The sequence below is a fragment of the Annulohypoxylon truncatum genome, assembly GCF_022578515.1.
Source record: "Annulohypoxylon truncatum strain CBS 140777 unplaced genomic scaffold F4807scaffold_6, whole genome shotgun sequence".
Lineage (NCBI taxonomy): Eukaryota > Fungi > Ascomycota > Sordariomycetes > Xylariales > Hypoxylaceae > Annulohypoxylon > Annulohypoxylon truncatum.
The window spans coordinates 672,534-686,409 of record NW_025953792.1 but is presented as its reverse complement, the minus strand read 5'-3'; the positions used below and the strand labels follow the sequence as shown (position 1 = coordinate 686,409).

Below are 13,876 nucleotides of genomic sequence, written 5' to 3'. Positions count from 1 at the left end.
AGAATAAAGAGCGCCATCGAGGAGGATCGCCATTAAAGCCGAAGTCGCGTTGATTGGCCGATTTACTACGGCGTACCAGCAAAAGACTCAATTGTCAATGTGCCTACGGAAGCACCCTACCGACGTGTGCCTCGCACAGACTTTGATGCTTCACAAAGCACAGATGGCCGCCGAGGACGAAATAACTACCACTATGTATCCACTATCCATCATCCACCCGTACCCGTGACTCGAGTTCATTTCGAAAGAGAAGACCAACTTTGGACATTGGTCGATTTGATCCCAAGAAGTTGACTATTCAGAGGTCGGCACAGGATAAGCTCACCCTTCATATGAATTGGTGTTGTCGCCTTTGTCTCACGAGATAGGCGGAGAAGCAGGGCTAGTGACTAACCTCGCTAGCCTCTAACACGATTGCACCATTTGCCCCGTATGGAGCTATAACACTAGGGCCGTAACGTTGATGTAGAAAAGCGGGGGCGATGATACCGTCTTAATTCGCTCTGCCCGTCGACTGGGCGGAGAGGCGGAGAGTACATGGAGCAGCAGACCCTGAAAGCGCGAGAGGAAAGTCATTACACGGTAGTAGCCTCGGAACAAATGTATTATGTATTACATGCCTTCGGACCATTCAGGAGCGGGCGTTTAATTCGGGTTTATCGAGATTGAGAAGTTGGCAAGCATGCTTCGACGGGTCCTTTGTGTTTCCGAATCTCCAGATATCTCTACCTAGGCGACGTCTACTAGTCGATGGTACGTGATACAATAGTAGCTGATCAGTAGCTGATTAGAGCAACCAACATCGGACAGGAGAGGGTCGAGATGAGATGTCGTCAGTTTAGACATTGACAATTGCTGCTGCCGATCAAGAAAGGGAAAGGCGCCAATCTCTCAACCCACGAGGCGTCCAGATTGATTGAAGGCGGCCCGCGGTAGGACAAAGACTTTTCCTTTTTGCGTCGTTCGGCGCGATCTTCTTTTCCCTTTTCCCTCGAACCCCCAAGCTTCCAGGCTGGCAGGCTGGCAGGCGTGCAGACACTTGGAAAAGCGGCCGGGGTCCTAAGCAAATCATACCTAGGGTCAGTCCCACTCGAGCAGCTCCATATTCTCGAGAGGTTGGGGTTCTAAGCTTCCTTGTTCGCAGCATGGCTTTCGTAGTGTAGGATCGATGAGAAATTGGAGAATGACCGATCTTCCCACACCCATGCATTCCCTCTGCGTAGTAGCGAACGTGCCATGTAAGTGAACAGTACCTGATAGTACTAGAATGCTACATAATACCACACAAGCGTGGTTGATTGGAACTCGGACGTGCTCTCCAGTATTGGACCGAAAAAGGAAATTACAGATACTCTAGTGGCGCTATTCGATCAAACGCGACGCGCTCGCGAAATCGGATCAGCAAGGATGGCGGTATGAGAAGGCCCCGTCGACTACGTCGTAAATGCTTGTTGCTGCTGAAAGAACTAGAGCACTAACATAGTAGAGCTATCAGGCTAGCAAACAATGTTGAAGAATCCTACATAACCTCGGCAAGCACATATATACAGTAAATAATATTGACGATGATCTACTGACAGTCGTGATATTGCCTTTAGTATTGCCTCGGTGCATGTAGTTATTAAACCGAATATAATAAATAGGTGTTAAACAAGCTTTTTCGGCGAAGCTGCCGTGCCTGTAATGACGATTTCGTCTTACCTAGAAGCGAAGTCGGGTAGGTATCACAATCAATACATTCCCATAAGCGCCGTGGCTCTGCAAAGAATACCACCTCCCGACGCCACCGAACCGCAATAGAATGACCAATTGGTCGCTCCTCAACACCCGGATGTCACTCTGAGTCTAATGTCTCGCCTGAAAATCGAAAAATAAAAAAAGGAATGGATGCCGAACCACGGCACCGGGCGAACTTAGAAACCCAGCAAAGCTCGCCTCTCACCTCCCCGACCACACTGGCGCGGGACCAACGTTGCCGGCGGACGCGGGCCCGGCGAGCATGTATACGTAACATGCCACCTGCTCACCTGCTCGTACTCGCGGCGACATCAGGAAAATAATAAAGATATCGCCAGGATAGCACGGCATGAGAAGTTACCTATTCTTATAATTAACCCGCGCCGCGGCCCTACTGCTCGATCAGAGCGAAACATAACACCACCTAATACCTACCTACCTACCTACCCCAAGCCTCGGTGTCTCAGCCAGTCGAACATACCTGCGAGGTCTCACATTCCCCAAATACCTCGTACATAGGTAGCTAATGCCGTGCTCGCCCGTACGTGCGAGGTACCGAGTCCTCGGGATGAGCGTATGTACAGCAGCGTCCCTACCTACTTACCTATAGACATCGATGTAGGTTGCTAGGCAGCGTCGCGGTTCCCATCTTCCGAACGCCATCGATCGACATTCTTTTCCCATCTCCTTCCTTGCGTCGCCCCTCCGGCGACATGCCAGTCGTCCATTCGCGAGCCAATGTCCGCTCCGCTAAGCCCTTTCTTTTTCTTTCTTTCTCTGCCCTACCTAGTTCGCGGGATCCCGTGGCGGTGGCAGACGCACGGGTGGGTGGGTGGGTGACAAGCCAATCGAGGATTTCCGGCGACGGCCTAACTTCCGAGCGGTTGCCATCGAAGACGTATAACATAACGTACCAACTTGTGTAGACAAGTACGGCAGCGCCGTTGCTGTCGAGTTACTTGCCAAGTAGTTACCTAGGCAGGTAAGTAAAGTAGAGAGAGTAGCTTGCGCTGGGCGCTGCACAGGATTTCGGCGCCCTTCCCGTGGCGTACAGCCCTGCGCTACCGTACGTGCCGTCAGCCGTCCATCAGCCATCTCGAGGAATGCCGCACCTGCGTAGCTAGGCAAGATACTAAGCAAAGTATTTCCCGTGCTTCACACGTGAGAGGCTTAGTTAGGCCGGCATGGGGGAGCCAGCAAGCAAGATGGGAAACGAATCGGTACCTAGGGGGGTGAGATCTATCTGAATCGAGAAGGATTACGACGCGTCTCTTCTTTCCTTCATGATTCGAAACCAGGTTGACCTGACCTGCGCAAGGTTCAACGATCATACTATCAAATACATATATACATACATACCTGTATTCCCCCTTGTCCTACGCCTCATGCAGAGATCTGTCTCGATGTAGAAGGCGCCGGCAAACGTTTGTCTACAACAGATTGGAAAAGTGTCTATTTTAGCCGTCGAATCGTGGCTTGTTTGAACGCCTCGACGACGATCCTTAGCAATCTGATCGAAATTTTGTGGGTTACAGCGGGATGATGTGCTGCAGGGTGTGCGTGCGGCATAGCCGCATCAGAACTCGACTCGAAACGCATGGATCACTCGTTCTAAGTACGTTTGAGTTTTTTCTGATGTTCCTTTTGTCTTCGAGTGTGAAATGTTTCTGTCGAGGCAAGCCATGAAGTCTCGGATAAGGGATGGTATTAGACATCGCTACTTATTTAGCAACAGATGGTGGCTGGCTGATGGGTGGTGGCATTTGTGAAAGGTTCGGGGATGATATTAATTCAACTCCAGATACTACGTGCGAAGTAATTTACATTTGGACAGCGACGGTGATGAGGCTCTTGTTACCCTTTAGGGACATAGTCAACGAAATTGAAGAATCCTACCGTGGTAATCTACGAGTACGTACTTGACTTGGCATACGATTCGCACCATGGGTATTGTTAGAGCCTCAGACCGATATCATGCGATTCAACCCTCACTGCCTCAGTCGGTTTGGTGTTGGCGAATTCTCTCTTCTGATTGGACAGAAGCCCATTTCATCCTCCGACAAGTTCTGCGTAATTGGGTGCACTGCTCATAATCTGGTGCGTGCCCGGTCTTCGACGCAGGCCACCCCATGTCCGCCTCCTATCCCTGACAAGGCCTGAAACACCAACCGTGAGGAATCTCGCATCGTCACTCAGGTCTCGATCCTTTCTCGCCTTCTTTCTGGACTCGTTTAGTTGGCGGAGCCCTAGCTGGCGTAGCGTTTTCACTTTCGTTTCTGCTTCGGGGTCAGGCCATCCTGCTTTTACTGCGTATTGTAGTCGTAATTCTTTTTCGCTTCCCCCTTCGTGTGCTGGTCATTTTTCGCACTTGTCACCTATCTCGGCATCGTCCGGTTAAGTTTTAGGTAGCATTTCTTCCTTTCTGGCAGCCCGGCGCTTGCAACTTTCTTGTCGTCCAGTCAGTTGACTTTATCGACCTTCCGATTCTTGTCGTGCTATGCATCGTATTCATCTATAGGATTTTATTCCCTTCTTTTCTAATTTGCTTTTTTTCGCTTCGTGATCCCCTCTTCCCTTCCTTTCGACTTTCAAGGTCGAGGTGTAGGTGCTGTCGCGCTGCCCTTCCGTTCCTTTTGCTATTACTCTGTTATTCGCCTTACTATTTTTTCTCTCGCCGCCCGCGATAGCCTTTTACGAAAGACGCCGGTCGTCGATTAACGCTTTGAAAATACGATTTCACGTACTGGAGGAATAGACGGGAAAAATATACTTCAAGAGCTAGGAAACTACCCGACAATTCAAAATGGTCAACAAGGTGCTTGCGGCCTTCGTGGTCACCGATGGATTATTCGTTTCTATGGGTGCTATTATGCTGGGCTTCTCTATCATCGTCCAGCAAACCTGTTTCAATACGCCGAACGATGGAAACGAGGCGGCCCGCGATCTTCTCTACCAGAGATTCCCCTTTACTGGTAAGATATTTAACATATAGCGCCCACAGGGCAAAAGTGGTGGTGGGCAATTCATTGCTGACAGATTAATAGCCGGAATCGTCAACGCCATCTTCGTATTGGTAACCTTCTTGGTCACGATCCCCTCGCTGGCGACAAATAACCGGAGCTGGTTGAAACTTGCTGGATACATGATTGTGGTGGATGCCATATTCACCTTGGGTATCGGTGTGGATCTGTGGATCATCACCCTAAAGATGAAGGCCGAATTCCAATCCATCTGGTTCGCCCAACCGGCCAATGTTCAGGAACTGATGCAGACGGCTGTAAGTAGTATCTGTTTTGTTCCCACTTTACCAATGGGGTCTAACTTCGCTGTAGTTCAGCTGCTGCGGCTTCTTCAACAGCAGCTCCCCTGCTTTCATCACCGATACGACCTGCCCTAGTCCTGCCGCCGCCGCCCTTATGAGGGGTTGCGCCACCCCTCTCACCTCGTTCGGAAACACGTTTGTGGACAACATCTTCACGGCCGTGTTCGGTATGGTCGGTATCGACACCATAATGGTCATGGCTATCGCTTGCCTGCTCAAGGACCGAAAGGAGCGCGAACGGTTCCGTTATATCGACGAGAAGAGCGGTGCCCGAGGCACGTTCTAAACCAGCTAGACGATCAATATCTTCCACTACGACGTACTGCACGCCATGGATTGGTTAATGTGTGTACTGCACTGCGGTCACGTAGCGACTTGATTTACCGGAGATAAGAGATCTGTCCGTTGATCCTATTTGACGAACTCTTATGAGATCACGCCGAATAAGGGGACAATGTTCGACTCTAATAATCTATGCCTCAGGGTTTTCGAGCTTGGGATTTTCGAGTAGAAATCTACTCGTACGGAGATTTGCGGGAGTATTGGGGCGTGTTAAGAGATCCTGGGACTAATGTAAATATGGTCTGGTATTTGGATGCGTTCTGGTTTCAGCGTTACTTATATCCTGACCTTTTTTGACCTTTACTCTATTGAAGCTACACTTGACATTGTGTTCTGGAGCTACGATGTACATTTTACATGCGTGATCATCTTCAACGCCATGGTACAGCACATAATAAGCGATTAGGTAGATGGTGTAATTTACGCATAATGATTTAGAAAAAAAACATTTCACTATCCCAATAGATGGTCACACTAGGTGAGAGAAATATAAGTATATTCCAAACTACTCATTCTGCCCAGAAGCGGTTGAATATGACAACGACCGTAATCCTTCATACCCTGGGTGTTGTGATGCCTTCCGGAGTAACAGCACACGAAGTGCATATAGCACACCCCAATTACAAGGTGCCTAGGCCCCCCGTTTGATAGTAAAAGGGCACCAGTCTGTCGGTGCGAGGGAATGCTCAAGATCTTATGAACCAACCCTGCCCAATGTGTATAGTATAACCCGGGTATCGTCAATTCGCGAGTGGTGTTGACAATTTAGTTCTGCGTAAGCAAAAGCGTCAGAACTTCTCCCATAACCAAGTCGTTCGATAAGTATTCGAAAATAACAGAGTCGGTGAGTTTTGGAGCTCGGAAAGACGAATCGAAATAGGCCGGTAGTTAGAAAGTCGTTGTCATATCATCCGTTAAACGTTCTAGAAGAAGTGAAGTCCAAAAAAGGGGTAAAAAGAACAACCCCGTCTCTTTCCATCCATCCCCACGACGTCGTCGTCCATCGGGACACGACAGAACGTCTCCAAGAGACAGCGAGGTCTCAACCAAAGGGGGCCGGCAGAGCAACAGATATCAATCGCGGTAAGCGAGTCGGCTGAAGTCGATCAACAGCAGGTATTCGACCGAGAACCAAAAAAACGAGAAGTCCAGGTTCAATCGGGAAGACCGTGGATAGAAATCGCGCAGGCTCGAGCTCATTTCGCAAGAATCATGTCGTCGTCCAGCACGGCAGCACACTCTTCGAGAAACTCTCTTAGGTGTATCTTCTATCGGAGGAGTCGTATCGACCAAGGTCGAGCGTCAAGTGTGGACGAGTGAAGTGGTCGAGATTGTTCTTGCGCTACCACGCGAGTGGCCAGAGGATTCCAAGGGCACGATTAAGTACTCCATCGATAATCAACCCTGTCACTCAAGCGATGGTAATGGCGCTGGAAGCCCTACCTCGAGACAGTGGATGTCAATCGAGGAGGGCTTCGCTGTGAACCGGTAACCGTGGTCGGCGGGATACTAGGCCGTGAGCATGAACAGAGGAGGCTGTAGCCTGCAAACTCGATTCATCCCAACAGGGCGGCACCACCGGCCCTGGAGGGAGGCAACGACTTGCCCGATCTCGAGAGATAGGGGGTGAAGTTACCTGCGCGGTAAAGCACGAAGAAAGGAGAAGAAAAGAGTAACATTCCACAGGGGGTCACCCGCTAATATATAGGTAATATTCCTATGTGCTATGGCGTAATTATACATTACATAGGCTAGGGGAGCAAGGGGGGCTCACGTGTGACGGGAAGAAGCCTGTTCTCAGCCCATAGTACCATCTTAAGCTTTTGCTCTACAGATTTAGGCGAATCTAATTTCCAATAGTGACACCCGAGGCTTGTCTGTCCGAAGAACTGGGTTTATTTTTGAATTATCTTTCAAGGTTCTACCTCGATAACCTTTTTCGTCAAATGATGTTTGTCCAGTCTGATGGCGACATCTGGATTCTAAGTGAGAATGCCAATACGAGGAACATCCCTTTCGTATCCTGCTGACGAGCAAACCATAATCTTCTCTTCCATTGGATGTTGCTCCGGGGAATCGATCTAAAGCAAGGATTTAGGTCACATTAGCCGCATCTCACACACGTACGTCATCCCGCGTATGGAGCCACTGAGCCATGCCCTTTCAAGAGGACAAACAGGTTTTTTTGGCTTCAATATCTGACGCCACAAACAGCCATAGCCCCGCTCTCTGTGGCGTTCTGGTTTCCCGAATAGGAAACATATCGAGATGCAAGCCACATATCTTTGATCTATGACACAACTTTGGAGCAACTCGGCCCCGTTTGTCTATCAAAGGTTTCGAAAAGGGCAAAGAAGGCTTAAGCCCTATGTACCGGAGCCTTTACACCGGCTCGGTCCCCCAGACGCGCGATTACAGCATGGACGAATCAAAATGCCAAGTGCTCAGACCAATTTGAGCGATGCCCCCTTCTAAGTTTTAGATCATGATGACGGACAAGCAGTGGGGTCGTCACAACGGTATTATCGCGACGCTGTAGTGACGTCAACTCCTTTGATACAAACCATCCACGAGGTCGACTACTCGCCAGACCTTCAGACTGTCAAAGGCCGATACCTTATGCACGTAATTAATATTGGAGATTGGCAGTAATTTGACATACCAGACAGATCACTTCGGTGTCTGAATGGGTACATTGCTCAAATATTCTAGTTACCGTGCCGTGACCCGAGTAGCTCGAGTAATTGCTTTTTGCTGTTTTTAAACCCGGCAATTGGGTACCTGCCACAACAAACGTGCTGGCGGGCTGTAAGTCGCCGCACCTTAGGAAGGAGCGCCCTGAGTAATGATCTCATTGGGTCTCGCTTGTAACTCTATGACCTAACCTTCCTGTAGCTCCTTCTCGAATATCGAAATGTGATATGCGATATCGCTTAGCTGGAGAGCGATCAAAGCTTTCCATTCAACATGTGCCTTTCGTACGTGGGTGTGACTCACATCGTATAAAGTGCCTTGACTCTTCCCTTTATCACAAACTGTATCTAGATCTGTAGACTAAAAGATTCCAGAACCAACGCTTCTACTATTTGAACAGACCAAAAAAGAAACTTCAAACCATCAAGTTACCGTTCTATCTCTAAACCTCTAAACACACAAGCTATTCACTACGAAAACCAGCTTCATTACTACCACCAACATTACCAAGGAATACCCTACCAACCTATCAACCTACCAAACCTAACCGCAAACATGGGTGCCGTAGTATCTTGCGTAAGTTTTCTAACCCCTCGGACCCTCTCCACATGCCATCTGCTAACGCGCACAATCAATTAGGTTGAGTCCGTCTTCCGAACGATCGGTAGCGTGATCATGGCCATCATCGCCGGCGTCGGCAACATCCTGCAAGCTATCATCAGCGGCATCGTTACCTTCTTCGGCATCATTGTCTCCTTCCTGACCTGCGGCTACTGCAGCAGACGCCACAGCACCACGACGGGCGGTGGCATGGGTTCGTCCACCGGGACGCGGCGCGGTTGGGGAAGACGTCGCCACGGTGTCACCACCACGAGCCGCATCTAGTGAACGGGGGAGATGCGGAAAGACGGGTGGAGTTGAGATGGAAATGAGGGATGAGATGATACCTGGAATGCGGTAGACCGGCGCGATGAGTTAAGACGAGAAGAGATGGAACTTACCAGAGTCTTCACGAATGAATATTACGATACCCCTTCCCTTTTCTTAAAAACGCTGTACATGAATACTTTCTGCTCTTGTTTACGCTGCGAGAAGAAATGCGATGGATAATCCATAGCACCTAGAAAGAAGAATAACGGTCAACTTATTCTTAATCACATTAATCTTCGTGTCAAATATTCGTGATCATGATTCTATCGTTTTAATCGTACTCCATCCAATTATCTGGAGCATATACAACTACTTGGGTAGGTTCAATCATCAATATCGATCAAATTCCGATTGAAGAACCCGTGAACCTGTCTCGCCGCCTCCCTCCCAATAAGCGGGTCCATCTCTTCCACGCTCATATTCGCTACATCTCTCACATTCTCCGCCTCCAGCGTCAAATTCTTCAAGTTCTTCGGCGTAACGCCCGGCACGACGCCCAGCATCTCGTGCGGCTCGAGATTGAACGCCTGGTCCTCGGCCTTCGCGTCCTTGTCCAAGCCCGCGCGGACCGCCGCCACCGGGTCCGGCTCGTCCTGCTGCGTCTTGAGGCCCTCGAAGATCTCCGCCGTCTGGTACGGGCTGCTGCTCCAGATGACCCTCAGCCGCGGGAAGGCGAGCGTGAGGAGCACGATCTTGGACTGCAGGTCCGACGGCACCTCGTTGGGATTGACGGACTTGAGGTTGCCCGACAGGTCCGCGAACGGCTCGAGCGTGAACGACTTGTTCTGGTCGAACTCGATGAGCAGCATCGGGTTCTTGTAGTGCTGGAACATCGCCTCCGCTTGCGTGAACAGTCGCCCGTCCTTGAACGAGCCGATTAGATCGCTGATCGACTTGCGCTCGACGCAGATGTTGGGCGATAAGATGTAATCCCCGACCGTGAGCATACATGGCACGATGATTATGTTGCGCCCGTGCAAGAGGGAAGGGAGGGATGACCGGAACTCCCGCACGTCGACGACAACCCTGGGAGGTTGTGCCGTAGCTGCTAATCGGCCACCGCCGGCTATTCGGGTGTTCACTGTTCTTAGAAATGCCTCTTGAGGGTCCTCTACACCGTGAGAATCAACTGTCATGACAATAGACATGCTGGCTCGCTCTTTGATGAGCTTAGTAAACGATTCCTTCTCTCGTCGGACTGTAGCAAGGTACCGTTGTTCTTCAACAGACCCGCCATAGAACATGAAATATACCCGGACGTTTCTGTCATTATGAGATGACCGATAAACTTCGATTCGGCGTATGAAGGAAGCGTCTGGTTCATACATGATTATATATCTTGGTTTCACCTCTTCGAGGACATGTTCATCCTGATCACCCTCGTAAGCATGTACTACGACTAGATCTTGCATCTCATAAAGCTCGAAATAATCGTCCATGTCTTCTAACGGATCATCAATGATGCTGGCTTTCTGATTCGCTTCTTCTTCTGTAATTTGCATTTCGTCCATGAGTTCGGCAACTTCACTAGGCTTTTCGAAGTACTGAGCCACACTGCCATTAGCAGTTCTGCCCGGTGCCGCACCTGTAGAGCCACCTCCTCGCACTCGTCGCCTTTTGTTCGCTGGTGCTCTCCCCTTGTATGTGCCTTGGGCTATTCGTGGGTCGACCGCTCCCTCAAGAGCCTTTTGATTTTCGGTTAGTAAAGCATTGCTGACCTGCGCGAATTCTTTCTTCCAGTTGAGATAGCTTCGAAGTTTCCTTCTCATCATAAATGCTCCAGAAGTCTTATGTTCTTCCTTGCCCTGCTTTCCGTCGCTTTCAGCTTTGGGTTTCACATGCATTGTTTGCAGATAATCTCGGAGTTGACGAGTGGTCGCAGTATCAGAACACATGATAAGGATGGTTCCATTAGAATCATCTCTCATCGGAGGATCGAAATATAAGTCTCTGTCAATTTCCTCTAAGATCTCTGCAAGGAGAGCCCATTTTGGCTGCTCTTCTAACACTGGACGGAGGGAATCGAGAGATGATTTCGCATTAGCTTTAGCATTGCTGGCATATACTCTCCGTTTGGCGGTATCGAAAATTGTATGGGCAGCATCGAGGAATAACCACGGAGATTGAGACTGTCTTGTGGATCCTGGCTGCGGGGAGTGCGCAGCATGAATGGTGTCCAAATGTTGTAGGAAAGTCACACTATCCAAGGCTAGGACTGAGTGTAACAGACCGCGGAGAACTGTCAAGTCGCTGACAATCTGCTTCGTCTTCCAACTGACCCTGTGCCAGTTTGGATCTAGTTGTCTTCGAACCATGACATCAAAATTCTTTAGTAATGCGCTATCAAGATTCCAATCGTCCATTTCTAATCCCGTATTGCTCTTCTTCAGCTCGTGAATACTAACTTCGACGCATTCCATGATCGCTGTTTGGATATCTCTCATCGCGTCGGTCATGGTTACTTCTAACTCGATGACCTCTGCCTTCTTTTTGCCTTCGAGGGAGCTAGCTACTGTCATGTGGAATCTCGGCCATAAGGAAGCCTTTCGAAGGAATAGATTCCTCATTATCGTAGCCAATGGAGAAAACCCAATGGTGAAGGGATCCGGATTATCAGAGAACGCTTTAAGAAAACCGTTCTTATTCTTTTGGCGATATACTCGAAGGATGAAGGCCTCAAGCGAGGTTGCTATCACCTTGTCGGCGTGTAGCACAATTAGACCAGTGATGGTCTCTGGATCGAGAAGACTCGTCAAAAGATCGACGACTAAGATTCGAGAAGTAATGCTATATATTCCACCTTTTGCGTACATCTTCTCCCTGGCCGCGACACTGGTGAAGTCGGTGTTTACTACAGTCAGACCTCTTGCTCTGGGAGCCATGCTGATGGCAGCAGATTCGGCGAGAGCCTCCCCCATCCAAGCATTTTCCCTATCTTCGGCACCTACGACTATTATCAAGTTATTTCCGGCGGCATCGTAGCTATGTAGTAGATTGGTAACGAGGCGCATAAGGCCGAGGCCTTTCGCAATAACGACGAGTTCATCTTCGGCGCGAAGTTCTTGGAAGAGGTGCTGCTGATATTCCTAGATAACATCATACGAAGTTAGACAATTCATGACCTATCGTCAGAAATCCCAAAAGTCCGAGGGGCCATACGAGAGGCAGTGAAAGCTTCACCGGTTGAGGAGCATTGTTCGCAGACATGCGGGGCACGCCTTTCAGAGAAACGCGATAACCAAAAGTCAAGGGTCCTCGCGCATGTTCGGTTTATTCGGCCTGTTCGGTTAGGATATCATCCTATTAGTCGAGGTAGTGTTGTCGGTTGTACCATTCGAATGTACTTGACGGGTAGTACGTAAGTGTCTACGTATGATGTAGACGCTTAGAAGTTGTAGATCGAAAGACCAAATAGGCATCAATCAATTGAAAGCCAAACGCACCAGTGGTTTAAGGTGCCTGGTATGCAGTCGCGCTTGCAAATCCGGGGTTGTGCACCTGCCGCCACTGTGACGCCGGGTCACGGGCACTTGCGGATCCCTGAGTTAAAGAGTCCCAAGGTTCTAGAAGGTCGAAATCTATACGTCATCACCCGTCGAAAGATGTTACACCACGTAGTACATATGTGTGTAGAATTGATACAAGAATATCATTGTTCGTATAAAAGTAGCCTTTAGTAAACCCTATGAAGTCTCTGTTTTTAGACTTGAATTTATTCAACTCGACAAAACTTACGATAGCTAAGTCAATAACAAGAACTCTTAAACAATCCACTAAAATGCCTGACACTACTTACCCCACTGCTCAGGTATGACTTCAAGACTTAAACAATTTACCTATGAAGAGGGCACATTAGCTAACCGAATAGGACCCTCAGACCGGCAAGATTGATGCCGACTCTCAGGCTCAGCCTGCTAGCGAGGCAGCTCAGCCACAGGGAGCGAAGCAGTTCGCTTTCGCAGCCCACCAGGCGCACCCAGGCCCTGCTATTCCCCAGAACATGCCAGAGCAAGAAGGGACCAAAGAAGAGCGTAAGGCAAAGGCTCAGGAGCTGAACAAATAAATCTGTTCGTAAAGACAACCTTGGAAACATGGAAGTACACCCGGTTTTGGGTGGTCATGGCTCAGAATGATTCTATGGCATAGGACGGGAAAATCCTGAAACGAAAACCGAGGTGTCAAGCTCGCACCTCATGTAATACGACTGTAATAGCACAGACATGATTATGAATGAGAATATTGTAACCTGTCTTGAATATGTTTACTGTACACAGGCCGCCGTTGACATATAGTGAATCCATGGACGTTTGAGAATGAATCAATATATTGCTGTTTAGGCAGCCTTATTTGACTAGCCGTAGCTGTAACTTGGGTGACCGGCGGCAAAGCGGGATGACGTACTTTTGTGATATGCAGTGGCGTACCTAATTGTCCATTGCAGATAGACATAGGTACCGTAAGGATTTCCCGGAAGCGTTCGGCAACTCATTGTTTAATATAGACGTTCGTAGATATGTTGCATGGGTAGTAGCATTCGGAATATTCATACAAGCCTATCGCCAACTCACCGAGTCTTGGATTGAGTTGACCGCTTTCTCTGTCCACAATCCTCAATAAAATTGGGATTAGCAACACGGCGGTTTGGGCGGGGCATCCCGAAGGTCGGGTCAGTAGCGGGGCTCATACAAAACCTTGAAATTTAGGTTAGTTCTTTTCCTCATATGGGTAGCGTGGAATATAGACTGTTCAAAGTGGCGGTGCTCATAGGTGGCGTCTTCGTCTTTTAGTCGTATTCCATTGGTCGGTTCTCTCGTCAGCGATTTCTAGTTCTTCTAGGTCACAGCCAAACTT

The 13,876-nt window shown here is 49.0% G+C and overlaps 4 protein-coding genes across 4 annotated transcripts; 3 read left to right on the top strand and 1 right to left on the bottom strand.

The window, feature by feature from the left end:
- Window positions 1–4,219: 4,219 nt before the first annotated feature.
- On the top strand, window positions 4,220–5,606 carry F4807DRAFT_346932 (uncharacterized protein). Its single transcript, XM_047995421.1, has 3 exons — window positions 4,220–4,709; window positions 4,782–5,014; window positions 5,070–5,606. The coding sequence occupies exons 1-3, from the start codon at window positions 4,541–4,543 to the stop codon at window positions 5,343–5,345; spliced, it is 678 nt and encodes a 225-aa protein (XP_047857231.1). The 5' UTR covers window positions 4,220–4,540; the 3' UTR covers window positions 5,346–5,606.
- Window positions 5,607–8,010: 2,404 nt separating this feature from the next.
- Window positions 8,011–9,259, top strand: F4807DRAFT_414154 (uncharacterized protein). The gene is made up of 2 exons (XM_047996945.1): window positions 8,011–8,671; window positions 8,735–9,259. The coding sequence occupies exons 1-2, from the start codon at window positions 8,651–8,653 to the stop codon at window positions 8,978–8,980; spliced, it is 267 nt and encodes an 88-aa protein (XP_047857230.1). The 5' UTR covers window positions 8,011–8,650; the 3' UTR covers window positions 8,981–9,259.
- On the bottom strand, window positions 9,260–12,708 carry F4807DRAFT_414152 (DNA repair protein). The gene is made up of 2 exons (XM_047996944.1): window positions 12,185–12,708; window positions 9,260–12,111 (listed from the first exon to the last, which is right to left on the bottom strand). The coding sequence occupies exons 1-2, from the start codon at window positions 12,230–12,232 to the stop codon at window positions 9,349–9,351; spliced, it is 2,811 nt and encodes a 936-aa protein (XP_047857229.1). The 5' UTR covers window positions 12,233–12,708; the 3' UTR covers window positions 9,260–9,348.
- On the top strand, window positions 12,709–13,658 carry F4807DRAFT_414150 (uncharacterized protein; the record flags this gene model as incomplete). The annotated part of the gene is made up of 2 exons (XM_047996943.1): window positions 12,709–12,833; window positions 12,903–13,658. Coding segments are annotated over 2 exons (311 nt in total), but the record flags the coding sequence as incomplete, so codon positions are not given.
- Between the last annotated feature and the right edge of the window lie 218 nt (window positions 13,659–13,876).

Bases quoted from the DNA above. Each gene is read 5' to 3' on its own strand.
- F4807DRAFT_346932 (XM_047995421.1), top strand. From the start codon at position 4,541: ATGGTCAACAAGGTGCTTGCGGCCTTCGTGGTCACCGATGGATTATTC. The intron at 4,710-4,781 runs GTAAGATATTTA...ACAGATTAATAG, and splicing joins CCAGAGATTCCCCTTTACTG to CCGGAATCGTCAACGCCATC. The intron at 5,015-5,069 runs GTAAGTAGTATC...ACTTCGCTGTAG, and splicing joins AGGAACTGATGCAGACGGCT to TTCAGCTGCTGCGGCTTCTT.
- F4807DRAFT_414154 (XM_047996945.1), top strand. From the start codon at position 8,651: ATGGGTGCCGTAGTATCTTGC. The intron at 8,672-8,734 runs GTAAGTTTTCTA...ACAATCAATTAG, and splicing joins TGGGTGCCGTAGTATCTTGC to GTTGAGTCCGTCTTCCGAAC.
- F4807DRAFT_414152 (XM_047996944.1), bottom strand. From the start codon at position 12,232: ATGTCTGCGAACAATGCTCCTCAACCGGTGAAGCTTTCACTGCCTCTC. The intron at 12,112-12,184 runs GTATGGCCCCTC...GATGTTATCTAG, and splicing joins TGAAGCTTTCACTGCCTCTC to GAATATCAGCAGCACCTCTT.